Here is a 14,676-nt window from a genome sequence, read left to right as displayed (position 1 = left end):
CCATCACATGGTTTCCTGTGGAAGATCATGTCTACAAGTCGGAATTCTCATCTTTGTGTTACCACAGTCACGAGGTTTCCCCCAATGTTTTAACTCGGATATTACCTTTACACCACCAAAGACACTGCAAGCAAAAACGAGTTAATTATGGAGTTATTTCTTCATATTTATGATGTCTTGGTATCGTTGGCGTTGGCTTGATCTTATTCGGCTGAATATATACACCATAGATACTTTGTTCGTAGCCGTTTTGCCAAGGCAATAAATTCCTGCATCTGTTGGTTTTCCACAAGGTTCTGTTATCTGTCAAATTTGATTCTCGATTTGTATAGTTGCTCTCAGTCATATTGTTTGGAAACATCAACTTTCAGTTTTACCCAGATTTTATTGAGTTACAGCTGTCTTTTAAACCTCATAATATTTTTGGCTCTTTAAACACTTTTCGTGGAACAGAAACTCGCTCTCAACTGAATCAAGATAAAATATAAAGGGTATAATCAAGATAAAAAATAAATTTTAACACACCATGATTTCTAAACCACCTTCCTCAACAATGGCTGGCTGTGGACGACTTCTAGATCACTTCCTCATAAACCTGCAGTTATTATGGATCCTAGATATTCTTACAAACACCTGCTCATAAAGTTTGTAAACCTGCTTTTACATTCTTCCATGGATAAGGTCATAAAAAGATTTATTTTGGTCTTCCTTTACAATACCCCCTCATGAGATCTGTTCAAATTTTCTTGATTTTCCTCAGCTCACATGTGAGATCATGATATAGATATATATATATATATATATATATATATATATACATATATATATATATATATATATACATATATACATATATATGTATATATATATATATATATATATATATATATATATATATATACATATATATATATATACATATATACATATATATATATATATATACATATATATATATATACATATATATATATATATATATATATATATATATATATATATATATATATATATATATATATATTGTTGCAAATTCGCGCCCGCCGGCGTGCGATCGGCCACGTGACTCGAATCGCGGCACGTCGCCCACCGGACGGACAATTCTGTCGTGACCCTCTCGGACGAACGCCGGGAGCCAGTCACGGGTGGGCCTTTCGGCCTCACCACGATCGTGCCAATCGGCCACCCACGTGGGATAGGGTTGTTCGCCAAACTCGACCTACCTAAGTACCCACGCGGATGGTAGACCGGGCAATCGCACCTCGCCGCAGGTCGACTCCGGACACGGGCCGCTATAGCGGTCCGTTCCGTACTATCGGGATAACCGAGCGGTGTTATCGTCGGCCTCGATGGTTCCAATTAATTATCGGGTGTATTAAGCCCATGACGAACCCGTTATGTGAAGCAAGATGGAGATTCAACAAAGGGAAGGACGCAGCAAAACGGGGAACAAGTTCACACAAGCACTTTATTCACACAGACACAGACACAACGCACACATATACAGCCAAACAGAATCAGAATGCACATAAAGCAAATGCAAGAAGAAAAACAATAAAGCAACGACGACGCAGAGCTACAACCGACTAAGACCGACACATGGCAACACTTATACAGTTTTACTTCACAAGACACGGCGCCACAAGTTTCATACAAAAAAAACCCCGAAAAGAAATGGTGACTTCCCTTTTGGGCCGTCGAGTCCCTCTCCTACATCCGTCGACATGGTCCCGCCTGGCCGCGACTTCTTGCCCTGGCGTGGTAGGCGAGTCCTCTCCTGCGTGCCTCGCGCCTGCACGTGTTGGCCACTCGACGCCACGGACCGAGTGTTCGGCGCTATCCCAGCGTGGATAGAGGGGGGGGGGGAACGTGGATGCCTGAAGTCGGGAGAGGGGAATGGCGGACGCTCCTTCCCGCCAGCGGGGTCTTGCAACTGCCCCACAAAAGACCAGGCCAGCGGCCACCAGGACGAGCGAGCCGGAAGACGAGAGCGAGAGCAACCACGAAGCAAGAATATCCAACGAGCAAGAGCATCCACACAACTGCTTCGCCCGTCTCTGACTTTTATATTCCAGAGCTCCGCCCTGTTCTTTGCTCCAACCCCCTTCGAGGCGCTTCAAGAAAGGTCTCGAAGAGGGGCGTTCCTCCTTCCTGGCCGCGTCACACCGCGCACCCACCAATCGGGCGCCAGCTGCCCTCCCCTCGCACCAAGCGCGGAGAAGGATGGCGCGAAAAGCCCACCGAGCATCTTGTTGGTTTTTATTTGAAAAAAAAGATAGAACAGCAGAATGGTTAACTCAAAGCGTCGCAGCCCGGATGGAGCACATAAATTCCCTCTATACAATGGGTTTGGGCTAACTACACATGTACTTACAGAGATATCTCACCTGAGGGACCTCGATTGTGGTTTGCGAATTTCCACAGCCGTAACAATATATATATATATATATATATATATATATATATATATATATATATATATATATATATATATATATATATACATATATATATATATATATATATATATTGTTACAATGGATGGATGGGATGGAGCACGAGGGCATGAGTCATGAGTCATGAGTCACGCCGGGAGCGGGGGGAGGGCGGAAGAGGATAAGGAAGAGATCTTTTCTTTGTTCATGTTTGAGCAGAGTTGGAGAGGGGAGTTGGAGTAGTAAGCTTTTTGCTTCGGCAGAGAGTAGTCGTTCAGCAGACCATCGGGTCCTGCTTGGCTTGCGTTAGGGTTGAGGCCTTCGGAAGTTTTTGCTTCGGCTGGCTCAGTGAGCTTTGGCTGAGGCCTGACTCGGGAGGAGGCTTTTTGGAGGCTCTTTGCTTTGACGGTTCCGTGAGCTTCGGCTTCTGCTTGGCTCGGGAGAGCTTTTTGCTTCAGCAGAGAGTAGTCGTTCAGCAGACCATCGGGTCCTGCTTGGCTTGCGTTAGGGTTGAGGCCTTCGGAAGCTTTTTGCTTCAGCTGGCTCAGTGAGCTTCGGCTGAGGCCTGACTCGGGAGGAGGCTTTTTGGATGCTCTTTGCTTTGACGGTTCCGTGAGCTTCGGCTTCTGCTTGGCTCGGGAGAGCTTTTTGCTTCAAGCTGCCCTGTTTGGAGGGAAGTTAAGCCGGTCGCTCGGCTCGAGCTGCGAGTGGTGGCTTCTTATTATTGGTTCGTGGAACTCTTTGTACTCCATTTTGGTTCCCGGCTTGGTGCGACTCATCGACCTCTTCTTGGAGGTGGTTCCACGGGGAAGCGACACATCGACGGGAAGGATTGGCGCCTCGTCTCACCAGCACGTGTTGAGAAGTGCGGGAGAATTTGCGTGAGCTCAGGAAGGATCACGGCTCACGGCGATTGGATCCAGTTCGCTCTCGCTGGAGCCCGGGTCCAAACAACTTGAAGACCACACGAGGTGGAGAGGTTCGAGATAGGTTCTGGGTTTCAGCTCACCTGTCCTCCGAGCTGGAGCCATTATTAAAGGCCTCTGCCACCATTTCTTGGGTGTGTGTGTGTGTGTGTGTGTGTGTGTGTGTGTGTGTGTGTGTGTGTGTGTGCGTACGTGTGTCTGTGGGCCTGTCTAATAAGTAAGAACTGCTGTTAAGTGCAAGTGACTGTACATAATAAGTAGACGGTTGTAGTTCTTTTGTCGTGCTTTTGTTGCTTGTATAATTGCATACGTGTTTTGCCTTGTTTAATTGCATACGTGCTTTATTATAATAAATGTCCTTGTGTGAATGTAAACCTGTTCGTTGCGTCCATTCCCCCATTGAAATGCCATCTTGTATTGCGGAATATTAGTTGGTTTTTAAATAACCGATAAATAGAATCGGGTCCGGCGAGATCTGGCAATAATACCCGCTCGGTTATCCCGGAACGGAACGGACCGCTTACGCGGTTCGTGTTCAAGCAGGCCTTCGCCGAGGTATGGTCCCTCGGTAGGTTACCCGCGCGGGTACTTAGGTATATCGATATTCGGCGATTGACCCTATTTCGCGCGGGTAGAATACGGAATGGGCCGTGGTGGGATTAAAAACCCACCCATGACTGGTTTCTGGCGTTGTTCCAGAAAGTCACGACTGGATTGTCCGTTCGGTGAGCGAAGCGACCGCTATTGGTTAGATGCGGTCGTTCGCACGCCGACGGGCGGGAAATTTACAACTATATATATATATATATATATATATATATATATATATATATATATATATATATATATATATATATATATATAAATATATATATATATATATACATATATATATATATATATATATATATATATATATATATATAGTAGTCATGTCTCAGATGGATTACTGCAACTCAATTTTATTTGGTTAACCTTTGTCCACTTTACATTATCTCCACTTGTTTCAAACTGTTTTTGGTAAACTCTCTATGCACACAGAAAGCTCCCCCTTTGTTACTTTGCACTTTTAAACTTCTGGGAGTTATGAAGAAGGCTATTAATTTGCTTGCTCTCACTGAAGTCTCAGAACTCATTTCTATTTAGGAACCACGTTGCTACCTTTGTTCAATCTTAAACTTCCACCAGTCTCTAAAACAAGACTGAAAAGTTCAGGTGACAATTATTTTGCCAGGTGTGTCCAATGCTACAAAAATTTGTTCTTTCAATTCAGCTAATTCTCTCTTGCATTGACATATAATAGGACCTTGACATAGGTCATTAGTGCATCTGAAGAATTTTATAGACACCTAAACATAAAGGGCTTCTAAAATAACTTTTAATTAAATACAAGCAAATATACACGTCAAAGACAGGTGATAGTATGGTATGGGATTTTATAGTACAGGAGTGCCAAAGAACAACAATCCTGTGACTCATGAAAAAAATGGGGGCAACAACAACAAAAAATCCTGTGAAGGTTGGACTTCAAGGGCTACCCACTGGGGTGCCATTGTGATGGATTTGGAAGCCGCACACAGACAGTCAGCATTCCCAAAGTTTAGTTATTTCGTTAAGTATATGTGTATAGTTAGAATCCATCCCCTGTGTCTAACTGGAATTTCATGGGTGGGCTGCGAGTTATTTTGTAGTTAGTTTTTTTTTTATTCCCCAACAACAACATCTTGCTTCGTTCTGCCACCCAACCAAACCGTCGCGCACCGACTCCATTATCCACGTGTTTTTGGCTGAAGGCGTGGGCGGAGCCTCCATCGCCTCAGATCGAGGCTCTGCTCCGAAGAAGGACAGGAGTGTTTCCTCTAGCCAATGGACGAAGAACGAGCAAGGCCGAGGCGTTCCAGCAAATGGGAAGCCAGAAGGCCAGAAACAATGACAGAGCGTCTTCGGGGGGGGGGGGCACCGACACGCCACCGATTCAATGGGGGGCAGAGTTACCTCAGGACGGATCCCTCCCACCTCGCAGGAGGGGTTGAATAATTGTCGGTGCGATCCGTCTAGGTCGTCTCGTCTGGTCTGCTGGCCATCATCTGTCTTGGTGCTGGCTGGCGTCTGCCGCTTGTTTTGGTTCCTTGGCGCTTGGTGCGAGGTTGTTCGTGTGGGTTCGAGTCCCACCGTGGTGTTTGGAGCATCCGATCTTCCCAAGCCCTTCCACAAGAATCCTGAGCTCCACAAGGGCAGGTTGGCAAGCCGTGTGAACGCGGCCAGGAACCAGCAGAACTCTGACCTCCAGTCTGTCTATCCCCTTGGCTGCGAGTGTCGAAATAAAGACAGTTATAAAGACAGAAATAAAGACAGCTGCGAGGGTCATAATTTGTTATTTGGACCGGCGCAGCTTTGATAACTCCCGCTCGGTTACGCCAGATCCGAGTCGGTAACAGCGACTCGGTTTGGACAAAGTCGGCCGAGGGTGTGGCTTCCCCAGTAGTTAGATGGCCTGGGTACTTCGGTAAATTGGAATTAGACAAGTGGACCCTACCTCACGCCATAAAAATATTGGCGACCACGATCCTTTAAGCGACCCGTCGACTCCGAAGTTATCCGGGGTGACGACCTTTGATCCCGGGTGTTCGATGGGAGATGGTCCGACTGCACCATCTAGCAGTCGTCCTCACCACCGACCCCCGGCCCACAACACCATGACGTTATCTGCCATTGCAACTGCTTTGAGAACATCTATTTTTTGACTATGCCGAATAGAATAAAAGTAGTTGTAGGTAAATTTAGATGACATAAGCAGAATTGTAAGACATTGTTAATTATGCATGAAGCAGTGACAGAGGAGATACAAAATATGACAAAGAGACAAGACACCATCATTTTATTGAAATGGATTTATATTTTTCTCTGATATTTAGCACTTATAATGGGCTCAGAATTGGCAGTAAGGCCTTCAAGTATGCACACTCACCTCCAAGCTGCCTAACCTGGGTTTGAATCTCAGCCAAGCTATAAACTGTCATCATGGTGCTTCACAGGCAGGGAGATTCATCAATGTGTCTCCCTTCCCTCGGATGGACATTAAGACTTGATGCGAATCTGCCAGCATTAGTTGGTGGACGTTAAACATCCCATGTATCTTTCATGAAGAGTAGGTGAGCTATTACCAGCACCATGGCCAGACTCCAAATTTCTGCCCTCAAGGGCATTGCATTCATGGCACAGCTGTACCCTCTGTCAATGATGCTACCCCACAGCCTTGTGCTGCATTCGGTCGAAGATGGAGAAGAAGAATAGGCTCAAAAAGTTTCACAATATTATTAAACGCATTGTGACAGCTTAACCAAATTTGAAATTAATCCTCCAAACCTGTATGTACTCATTTTTTTCTCACAAAAACAAATAAATAAATACAGGATGTGGTTTTAGAAAGGTGTCTTAATGTGACATTTTAGAGGAAACCTCATTCTGAGGTTTGATACTATACTACAGTGAAAGCTGTTGCATCTACCAGCATAACAACACACCTTAAGATACAGCTGTGTCAGTTAGGAATTGGTTTGATGGTAACAATGTTAAAAACATGCAGTGTCCAGCCTACAGCCAGGATTCAATCCCAAACACACACACACACACACACACACACACACACACACACACACACACACACACACGTCCATGAGTTAGTGAGTTATCGGAAGGATTGCACGTAATCATTTTGGAGAACATACCAAATCACCAAAGGTCTCGCTGGAGATGGATGAGATGGCATGTGCGTGCTGGTATAGTTCATTGCACAGCGTGATGTTGGTACCACGTGGAGGGATGTTGTACACAAGCACACATCCTGATGAAACACCTAGTTGTGAGCATAGACATCACATGACAATAATAAGTATCATTATCGTGCATTAATTATAACTAGCATATACCCGTGCTCCGCACGGAGTTGAATGGGTGGCAAAAGGTGGATGAGGCATAATAGTTGATGTTATGGGAAGCTGGGGAGGGTGTCATTAGGGATGTGATGCACTATGGTTACCTTTCCTTAGTTTTCTGAAGGACCTCCCTGTAGATGACATTGTGGGTGAGTGTCTTGTTGCTGAATAGTCATTGTGAGGAATTATTGTCCACTTTGATAGATATATAGGAGTAACCTCTTGCACATGAAAATGCAACATATAGTTGGCCATGGGAGAACACAGGGGCTGGGAGGTATATTCCGAGTTTGTCAAATGTTTGGTCCTGGGATTTGTTTATGGTCATCGAGTATGCGAGTTTGACTGGAAATTGCATCCTCTGCAGTTTGACTGGAAGGTTGGCATCTGATGGGGCAAGTTTAACATGACATAGGCCTAGCCCTAGACTGAACAGGAGCAGTGGAGGGTGACCGAGAATCAGAATGCAAATTTCAATGAACGGCACTTTTTGGCACAAATCCGACGATCGAACACCGCTGGACACTTTAATTTGAAGATCACACACGCAAGACACAACACAGGTAATGATGGCGGTTGAGAAACGTTAAATTACGCGCAGACGTTAACAGAAATAATATATTTTTTTAAATAAATCTTTCCTTTAAATACAAAGTTTCTTGTTACATTTTTGTGTCAAATTCACATTCTGAGGTAGTCAGCATGTGCAGAAGAGGGTTTTACATTGCAGACGCTGTTTTCTCGGAGTGGCATTGCGCCTCTCGGCAGTGACGGTCTGTCGACGACAGATGTAATGACGTCAGCGAATGAACGATGATGTCATGACGTCCTTATGCCTTTCAGCGGTGACGTCACACGTCGCCATGTAAACTAATGTAAAACGAAAAGTGTTTATTCTGCTTCAGAGTTGAAGGTTGACTATTGCCACTATGTGCGATGCACTCTTACAGGTACGAAGTTTCTTTCAGTCCAGGTCACAGTACCGAGAAAAACGTGACGCAACCGCTAGGAGGAGCACAAAATTGGTCCTTCAGTATTAATATATAGATTGGTTTCATCAGAATTATTATATATTAGCAAATACCACACATTGCTTCGCTGATGGGAAAACTAAGAGAGTGGGGGAGAGTGAGAGTGAGAGTGAGAGTGAGAGTGAGTAGGGAGGGATGGGGGAATGATGAGGGAGATGTGAGGGAGCGGAGGGGAGTGGAAAGATAAGGGAGTGGAGAGGAGAGGAGAGTGAGGAAGGAAGAGTGAGGGAGACAGATGAGGCAGTGGAAGCAGAGAAGGGGAAGCGAGGAAAGGGGAGGGGGGTGATGTTTCACCACACGTTGGTATATAATCTGGGAGCTAGGGGGTGTAAGGAGGGGTTGGGAGCAAATAGGTTGGGTGAACAAGGAGGGAAATGGGGAGGGGAAGGTGGTGTTCTGGACTTGCGTTTGGTAGTGGGACTTGAAGGGAGTGGGGGGGGGGAGGGGTTGACTTGCAGTCAGGAGGAGGACTTGAGAAGGATTGTCCCGTCTGCCAGCATTAGTCCAGGATTGAGTGACATGGGGTATGTTAAAACAGCACATTCAAGCAGGATAGCAAAACTACCTGTCACTTTCAGACAGCAAGTACCATTTTAAAAGAGATTATAACATGGGCTTCCCTTGAGTATGCGGTTACTAGCTTTGGAAGTGGATCTCTCTGGGGGGGGGGGGGCGGTCACACACCACACACTGTCTGGAGATGCCCGGAGTGTAACGAACACCCCTCCAGCATCTGGCCCAATCACCAAGCCCAACCCCGCAGTCCAACCCCCAAAATCTGGCTCAGGCCAAGACACCCTAGGGCCCATCGCACCCGAGCTGAAATGCTTATTAAAAACCCGGAGACGCCAGTGTTTCGTGCCTTTATTTAATTTCATCACACGTTTGACAACCAAAATGTTATAAGCCTTCAAATCTCTCAACCCGAGCTGAATCCCAAAATTCAAACAGAATTGAACCCAGCAGCATCCCTGAATGCCAAAAAAGTGCCCATCTGCCCAACCTGCACACACACTCCCCAGCACTCCAGGCTCCAAACACAACACAAACACCACAGCACAACATAACCACCTACAGACCACAACACAACTACCTGTGGGAACTTATCAAAACCACCCACTGTTTATCACTTCATAAAAGTTGGAAGAGGGGTGAGAGAGGGAGGAGAGAGGGGAAGGAGGGATGGGAGGAGTGAGGACAAATGACGAGATGGGGAAGGGATGGATAGATGGGATGGACGGAGGGAAGGATGGATGGATGGAAGGGATGAATGGAGGGAAGAGATGGATTGTGGATTCACAGCAAGTTCCACAGTTGCTCATGAACACATGATACTCCAATCTCACAGAGTAAACATGAGATGCAAGGAATGATGAATGAATTGACGAGTTCCAACCTGCTGTTCCTTCATCTGCCATTACATTCCCTGCAGCATATGCAATGAGTTTGGGTTTTGGAAACGACTCTCCCCTAATAACCTCTAAAGTACTCCACCAGGAGGTGCATCTCCAGGAGGTGGTCAGCATGACTGCTCCGAGGTGAAGGTTATATTTAAAACTTTTGTCAGATTTAACTAAGACAATGGAAGACACGTTTATATATGCACTTCATTTACATTATCACCTAACTGTCTTGAATGTCAATTGGTAATTTTACTTTCAAAAACGACAACAGCTGTGATTAAAATAAAGTCATTTACACTGCCGTCTCCTGTCTCGCCATGGCTGACAAACATTCGTTTAGTACATCCATCAATTCCTTCCTTCCAATCCTCCATCAATTCCTTCCCTCTATCCATTGACAAGGAACCACAAGGTGCAACACAGGCAGGTGGGGCTTGAACTTTGTACATCAATTGATGTATTTTTGATTGTGTTGTGCAGAGGAACAGTGCAGGGGGACAGTGCAGGTAACTTTAGTCATGCATAATCATGGCTTGCAAACGAAGATCCAAGCAGCTTGTAGAGCACTCGCCAAGTGGCTTAAGCACTCCAGCAAGTACTCCAATGAAACGTTTGATAAGGAACGGCAGGTTTGGCGAGTGATTAGCAATTGCCGATCCTCGGTTATATTAAATACCACCCAGAGACACCCAGAGAGTGCGAATTGGACAAATGAACATCTTTTTTTTGTTGTTAGCAGTCAAAACTGCTGCTCAGGTCAATTCCGCAGATCAATTTTGAAATTCGGCTCAAGTTAAGAGATTCTCGAGCTTATCACATTTGCGGAAATGAAGAGACTGTGACATGCCATTGACATTGACATTGTTGCTATAACATAAACTTGGCAAATGCCTGACATTGCAGATGAACAAATGATACTTGATGACTGTTTTATGTTCACAAACCATCGCTACATCTATCATGGCGGTGGGGTAGTATTGCATATGAAGAAAGACTTGACAGTTTATACTCTTCCCATGATTTCTGTTCCCACTGAATTTGAATGTGTATGGTTAAAATTAAGACCGCACAGGCTGCCTAGGTCGATATCAAGAATAGTTGTATGTGTAGTGTATATCCCCCCCCCACCCCACCTCCAGGGTGCCAACATCATGCTTTCTTGATTGATCACTTAACTACCACAATTGATATGCTAGCCACCATGCATGCAGATTGTGGATATACTATTTTGGGTGATTTTAAGAGTAGATGTAGATCCGTTATTGAGGGTACATTGTCTTTAAGAGGTTGTAAATAAACCCACTTGAGGTGATGCTGTACTGGATTTGATTATTACAAATCTCCATACACACTACATGAGATCGGAGATCTCCGAATCTCCGATGGGATTGAGTGACCATAACACTGTTTTGTGGATTCCCAAAAATGGGATGAAGAGACTTAACAGGGTTATCAGGATAACCTTGCATTTTATGACATCCCAGAATAATTATGAGTTTGGGCAATGGATTACATCAAAGACTTGATATGAGGTTCTGGCAGCACCAGATACCCGTTTGAAGTCTGATGCCTTCAACAAGTCACTCCAAGAGGCCGTTGATAAATATTTTCCACAAAAATTGGTCAAACTGTATACGGCCGATAAACCCTGGATGATGGCAGGAGTGAAAGCTACCATCAAGCATCACCAGGAAGCATTTGCAAGTGGCTCAATGACTCAATGGTGATACAACAAGAACTTGGCTGCAAAGAAGATTGCTCAGGCTCAGGAAAACTTCTATGAGAACTCACTGGGTGATCGAAGGACAGCTGATTTTTTGAGGTAGCACTGTGGCATCCAGATACTTGCCAACAGACTCTGGATACCTTCTCCCATCACTGAGCCAACAGTTCCTGAAGGTACTGATGAAGAAATAGCTCTTGCAATCAACCATGAATTTTCTTCGACATCAAGAAGTTGACCACCCCTACTTGCTCACAAACTTCTGTCACATCTACCTGCTGAAGAACCACCTCAAGTTGAAGTGTGGGTGATGTACTATGAATTGAGCAAGATCGATGCAAGGAAAGCCATTGGCCCTGATGATGTTACAAAAAGTCTTCTCAAGGATTTTGCATGTGAACTCAGTATTCCATTCAATGATATATTCAATTCATCGGTGAGAGAGAGCAAACTTCCACAAATCTGGAAAGACGCTGATGTGGCTCCTGTACCGAAGGAAAAGCTGGCTGTTCTCAAAATGTTGAGACCAGTATCCATAATTTCCCAATGCTTGAAAGTTTGCAAGGGATTTGTTTCCAGATGGAAATGTAACTGGAAATTCCTGAGCTGTGGAGTAGCACAGGAAACAAAGATTGATCCTTTGGCATTCCTTGCCATGATTAATGATGAAATAGATTCATCAGAGCTGCAGCAATGGAAGTATGTTGACGATCCGAGTATTGGAGAAGTGAGATCATCGGGAACCCACTCTACAATGAAAAACGCCATGACCGAACTCAGTGAATGGGCTGACGAGAACCATCTTCACCTGAATACAGCTAGATGCAAACAGTGCAAATTTACTTCAAACGTACACCACCGGAACCACCTGCCCTGAGTCTTTGGGTCTCTCACTCTCTCACCAGAGGCAAGTCGATGGTCTTTCTGACTTTTACCAACTCCTCTCTGGCCTTGCATCCCCTGTTCTGTCTGTGCTCTGTCCTCCCAATATTTATGCAGGGTGCTCAAGATCCACCAGCAACTGCCTTCTGATGAAACTGCCAAAATCAAGAGTCACTGCTCACCTTCACCCTTTCATTCCTCTTTTTTGCCACCTCTGGTACAAACTCCCACACTCTCTTCAACCCCCCCCTCCAGGTCTTCAAAACAGCTGTTCACCACCATCTCATTTCTTCCCCCATCCAAAATCTTGATCTTTACTTCCCCCACTAATCCACTCCAAACCTACCTCCTTCAATTTCATTGTTTTCCTTCCTGAAAGTCCCTGTAGTATCATCTTGTTTACCCCGTGTATCCCACCCCATCCTTCTCCTATCCACAGATCTCCTATCATCTCTGTTCCCCACTATTTTGTGCTTCCCTCTCCCGCCCCTCTTGTCTCATGCCTTGTTATATGTTCTGTGTACTAGTTCTTCCAAGAGCTTCGACATGGTACACAAAAAACAAAAACAACAACAAAAAAAGTCAGACGTCCAGCCAGCACTTGAATATTCTGCACCAGTATGGCCTTCTGGACTAACAAAAGGCCAAACTAACAACCTAGACAAAATCCAGAAAAGAGCAACGAGGATTGTTCTCAGTTATCAGTACAACTCCTATTCAGATGCCCTCATAGTGGCTGTGATTGAACCACTTGAGGAACTAAGAATAAACACGTGTTTCAAGTTTGCATCCTCTTGTGTGCGACCTCAAAGATAGAGTAACTGGTTCCTGAAAAGTGATGCCACTCATACAATGCAGCTTCGTGGTACTCACAAGTATAAAAGCGACCAGTGCTGAACAGCAAGATATCAAAATAGCACGATTCCATTTATGGTAAAGTGCCTCAATGAAGAAAGGGATAGTTGGTTCGATTAGGTTAAATAGGTTTAAAGTTGAGTGGCCCAGTGGAATTATTTGGTTAGATACCTTTCACATACATGACTTTTGTACACTACTATGAATCTATAAATTTTAACTTGCTTTCTTCTTGTATACTGTATTGCATGATTTTGATATTCTGCCTCGGATTTAACATTAAATAATGATCATGAGTTAACCCACACGGTAGTGTGAATTTATATTGAAATTGTGCTCACCTTCCTTTGCTTTTATTTATAATAGTAGACCATTTTATGTGGGCAACCATTTTTTACATTCCCATTTGGAATGTATATACGAGGGGCAGTCAATAAGTAACCTTAAAATGGCGATATAAATTTGAGAATGTAATGTGTGTAGTTTTAGACGACATATGTTATATCTATGGGTAAGAGTCATGTTTTGCCTGTTTTAGATGTGGCAACATTGAGCGTATGACGTTCAGTGGAGCATTTCCAAGATGACGGGCTCCCTTAGAAGCATGCACTAGGGAGGAGCAACGTTCTGTCATCCGTTTCTTGGGAAGTCATCAGGCATTCTATAACATGAGTGAAGAAAATTAACAAAAAAAAACTTTATCATTTACAAATCATTGCGGCCTCTTCCAAGTCAAGGCATGGTTGAGCAGGCCAAAAAAACATGGTGGCTTCAGACCCCAGCGAGGTAACCCAGGATGCGCCTTAAGACCCCACCGAGAGCCGGGTGGCTGAGGATGCACCTGATAAAGGATATAATTATATAAATAATCATCTAAATAAAGCCACTAAATATCTTCAAAAGGGGTGTTTTAATGAAACCATAAACCCAATTTTCACTCATGCACTTCCCTGGAATTGCTTTAGTATGCACGCAAAGTTTCAGGCTCCTAGGTTTCATGGTTTGGGAGTTATGGAGTGCACACACACACACACACACACACACACACACACACACACACACACACACACACACACACACACACACACACACCCTTATTAGTATAGAAAGACCAGCAAATACAATCCGTCGCTTCCCTGATGGGTATATGAAGGGAGAGGGGAGAAAGAGGGAGTGAAGGGATGGAAGAGAGGGACAGAGGGAGAGGGATATGGGGAGGGGGGTAGCGTGAGGAGTTTGGGAGGTAGCGTGAGGGAAAGAGCGGCAACATGAGGGAAAGAGGGGCAGCGCGAGGGAAAGAAAGAGGAGCAGCGTGAGGGGAATAAGGAGGGGCAGCGCGAGGGAAAGAAAGAGGGACAGCGCGAGGGAAAGAAAGAGAAGCAGCGTGAGGGAAAGAAAGAGGGGCAGCGCGAGGGAAAGAAAGAGGCGCAGCGCGAGGGAAAGAAAGTGGGGCAGCGTGAGGGAAATAAAGAGGGGCAGCGCGAGG

The 14,676-nt window shown here is 44.7% G+C and overlaps 1 protein-coding gene across 2 annotated transcripts in view; it reads right to left on the bottom strand.

Moving 5' to 3' along the window:
- The window catches only part of WDR54 (WD repeat domain 54), a 64,809-nt gene that overhangs the window by 39,056 nt on the left and 11,077 nt on the right, over nucleotides 1-14,676 (bottom strand). The window contains exon 6 of one of the 2 annotated variants that reach the window (XM_085848081.1): nucleotides 7,090-7,205. In XM_085848081.1, the coding sequence (XP_085704207.1) occupies nucleotides 7,090-7,205 (116 nt within the window). Of the gene's footprint in view, nucleotides 1-7,089; nucleotides 7,218-14,676 lie in introns of both variants that reach the window. The other variant, XM_085848080.1, reaches the window with a different exon arrangement.

Source organism: Eptatretus burgeri, chromosome 12, assembly GCF_056783735.1.
Source record: "Eptatretus burgeri isolate ZD-2024b chromosome 12, Ebu_testis_v1, whole genome shotgun sequence".
In the NCBI taxonomy this organism is placed as follows: Eukaryota; Metazoa; Chordata; class Myxini; order Myxiniformes; family Myxinidae; genus Eptatretus; species Eptatretus burgeri.
Note: the sequence above shows the minus strand (reverse complement) of the source record. Positions and strands in the feature narration are given on the sequence as shown.